General features: G+C 39.7%; 1 protein-coding gene across 1 annotated transcript in view; it reads right to left on the reverse strand.

Annotated features, from left to right (window-relative positions):
* Window positions 1-1,236, reverse strand: part of LOC128366258 (homocysteine-responsive endoplasmic reticulum-resident ubiquitin-like domain member 2 protein) — a 9,039-nt gene extending 7,803 nt beyond the window's left edge. Inside the window, 1 exon segment of the mRNA XM_053326943.1 lies at window positions 1,032-1,236. Within this exon segment, the coding sequence (XP_053182918.1) occupies window positions 1,032-1,178 (147 nt within the window). The 5' untranslated portion in view covers window positions 1,179-1,236.
* Window positions 1,237-3,629: the final 2,393 nt, after the last annotated feature.

A 3,629-nucleotide genomic window follows, 5' to 3' on the forward strand; every position in this document is an offset into this window, starting at 1 on the left:
GTCTTTGCAGTGTAAGGATGTCTTTGTTTGTCTTTATTTCTAACATCTCAAATTGGACATGAAGTCTTGCAGCTTTTCCCTCAGACATAAACTTGCAGCAGTGGGAGGGTTAGGGTTAGGGTTAGGGTTAGGGTCAGGGCCTACCCCTACCCCTACCCCTACCCCTAACCCTAACTCATCATAGAGAGGGTTAGGGTTGGGGTTAGGGGTAGGGGTATGGGGTAGGGGCTAGGGGTAGGGGTAGGGGTTAGGGTTACCCTCCAGAGCTAAAATTAACCCCCAAACATACAAATGCTTCAAATGTTTCCAAAGTCAAGAATGAACTTTAAACCTCAACTTTTAAGCTTCTACCTGGACGATAGAAGCTCTCTGATATTTGTGCCATGAAAACTTTTAACGACTGTACTGGCTATTAAAGATTATACGATATGATGGAAAGTATAAAAGAGGACCTTGCAGTGAGACTCAGGTGCAGAGTGATAAATGAACCACCTCTATAAATACAGTCTGCCTTTCAAAATAAAATACCATTCTCCACCAGGCTCAGTATGTTTACAGTAAACAGTCTGCCTTTCAAAATAAAATACCACCAGGCTCAAATGCTTTTTAGTTTGAAGCTGTGAGAAGATTTTAAAAACGTGTCGTTGTTTTAACCCTCCTGTTGTCCTCAGGTCAAATATGTATATTATATTATATTATATTATATTATATTATATTATATTATATCATATTATATTATAATATAATATAATATAATATAATATAATATAATAATTATATTATAACGGTAGGTTAACTCTAACCCTCTCTATGAGTTAGGGTTAAACATTTATCTGTAACGTCCGAGCCTCTCAGGGAGCGTCTCCGGGTCACTTACCGGCTTGCTGGGTTAGGGTTAGAGTTAACCTACCCCCCACCCCTAACCCTCTCTATGGGGTAGGGTTAGGGGTAGGGGGTAGGGTTAGGGGTAGGGGGTAGGTTAACTCTAACCCTCTCTATGATGGGTCAGGGAGCGTCTCCGGGTCACTTACCGGCTTGCTGGGGTAAACGTGGGAGATGTGAGTCTTCAGCTTCTCCACGGTCCAGTTCAGGAAGCACCTGATGGTCTGGTCTTCATACTTCTGGTTGGGGGCCTTGAGGACCAGGGTAACAGGACTATCAGCTGCCCCAGAGTCCATGGCTCATATTACTAACCCAGCGGGTCTCTGAAGAACTTAGTGACTCAGGACTCACCTGAGGAAGGGTTACCCTAACCCTAACCCTCCATCCTGGACTCAGATTAAATAAAGCAGCTAAAATAATCCCAGCTGGAGGTCGATGGGAGGAAGCGGCTCCTCCTCTACAACATGGGTCCAGTCTGGGTCGGGGTCTGGGTCAGGGTCAGGGTCAGGGGTCGGCTTCTGCTGGATGTCTGGTGAGAATAAGAAGAGTTTCAGTTTCTTTTCCAGAGAAGGAAGTTTAAGCTTTAAAGTTTTAATCTTTATCTTTAATAATCACATTATAACATATGTATAACAAGGCAGCTTAATTTATATTATACATTAAAACATACAATTAAAAGCAATATAACAATATATTAGAATGAATGGTTAGGTGTTTCCCTGTTGAGCTGTGGTCGACTTTGGCACTAAAACATGAATGAATCTACTTAATTGGACTATTTTGCTTCATTTAAACTTAAAATACATGTTTGCACAGAAGGAGATGTGTGACTGATTGAAATCAGAAATTCTCTTTTAAATAACTTTCAACAGGGAAACAGGGTTAGGGTCCAGCCGTGTCCATAGAGTCCATTAGAGTTAGGGTTAGTAGGGTTAGTAGGGTTAGGGTTAGGGTTAGTAGGGTTAGGGTTAGGGTTAGTAGGGTTAGGGTTAGTAGGGTTAGGGTTAGTAGGGTTAGTAGGGTTAGGGTTAGGGTTAGTAGGGTTAGTAGGGTTAGTAGGGTTAGGGTTAGTAGGGTTAGTAGGGTTAGTAGGGTTAGGGTTAGTAGGGTTAGTAGGGTTAGTAGGGTTAGTAGGGTTAGGGTTAGTAGGGTTAGTAGGGTTAGTAGGGTTAGGGTTAGTAGGGTTAGGGTTAGTAGGGTTAGTAGGGTTAGTAGGGTTAGGGTTAGTAGGGTTAGGGTTAGTAGGGTTAGTAGGGTTAGTAGGGTTAGGGTTAGTAGGGTTAGGGTTAGTAGGGTTAGGGTTAGTAGGGTTAGTAGGGTTAGGGTTAGTAGGGTTAGGGTTAGTAGGGTTAGTAGGGTTAGGGTCCAGCCGTGACAAATGCATTTTAAAGTTCACCTAACTCACATTTAAGGCTTCAACAGTCTGAGTTCAACTTTTAAATACATGTTTTTAGCACAGAAGGAGGATATAGATATATATGTATAGATGTAGTCCTGCATCACTGACAGGGTAAATGCATTATGAAGGATCTTCTAATGGTTGCTATGGACAAGAGGAACCATAGCAACGAGGACAAACCTCTTTAAAAGCTCATCTTGGCACCTGTCTGCTGTTTTCACTTCCTGACACCTCCGCTCTCACGTCTCAGTAAAGGGTTGGTTAGCGTAACGTGGGAAACTAGACTCCGGTACATTTATCACTTTTTCTGTTCAGTTATTTTAAAGCTAACTAGTATTTATGCAAACTGAACATTCAAGCTTCTAGTTTTTTAGTTTTTTAACCTTTCTGATGACAAAGCAAAGAGTTGAGGGCTGCACTCAAAGTATTTCTAACCCTAAAAAAATAATGTCCCATATTACAAAATCTACAAATACATTCCCATTATTCCCTTTCCCATTATTCCCTGTTCTTGAAATCATTTCCAGGATCAGTGTTTCCCATCGTTGAGAGAGACTTTGGTGGGTTAGGGTTACATCTCAGTCCATTTTAAGTCAAATGTATAATTCTGGTTTCACTCTGAGAGCAACACGAAGCAGAGCTGTGCCTTCATATATATAATAATATATTATATATTAATATGCCTTTATAATAATATATTAATATGCCTTCATATATATAATAATATATATATTATATATTAATATGCCTTAATATATATATAATAATAATACTACTTAATATATATATATATATTATGCCTTAATATAACCCGCTGAAGGGTCACGGTTCGGGAGGAGAAACCATTATCCAGGTGTTCCAGCAGGGTTCCCACACATTTTTTACCATTGAATTTTCAAAACTTTTCCGTAACTATTACGTAATGTTTTATTTAATTTAAGTAGTTTAGCAGAGGAAAGCCCACATAGCGACCCTAACCCTAACCCTAACCCTAACCCATAAGGCACAGTAACGAGTTTCACCCCCATCCCAAATCTGGATGGTCCAACTAGAGAGAGGAGATGAGTAGTATAGTATATAAACTATATAGTAAAATAAATTACTGATTTTTGACATGGTAAAAGTGTGTGTGTGTGTGTGGGGGGGGGGGGGGTCCATGTTCATGCAGTATGTCTTATATCTGTTATCTTCATCCCTCCTTCATCCCTTATTCACATAATTCCCTGGAAAACAGTTTTTTTCTAATTACATAACTTTTCCAGGTTTTCCAGGACGAGTGGGAAGCCTGATTAATATATGTATATATTAATATATGTATATATTAATATATGTTTCCTTTTCAGTTAAA

The sequence above is a fragment of the Scomber japonicus genome, chromosome 10 (assembly GCF_027409825.1).
Source record: "Scomber japonicus isolate fScoJap1 chromosome 10, fScoJap1.pri, whole genome shotgun sequence".
Classification (NCBI taxonomy): Eukaryota; Metazoa; Chordata; class Actinopteri; order Scombriformes; family Scombridae; genus Scomber; species Scomber japonicus.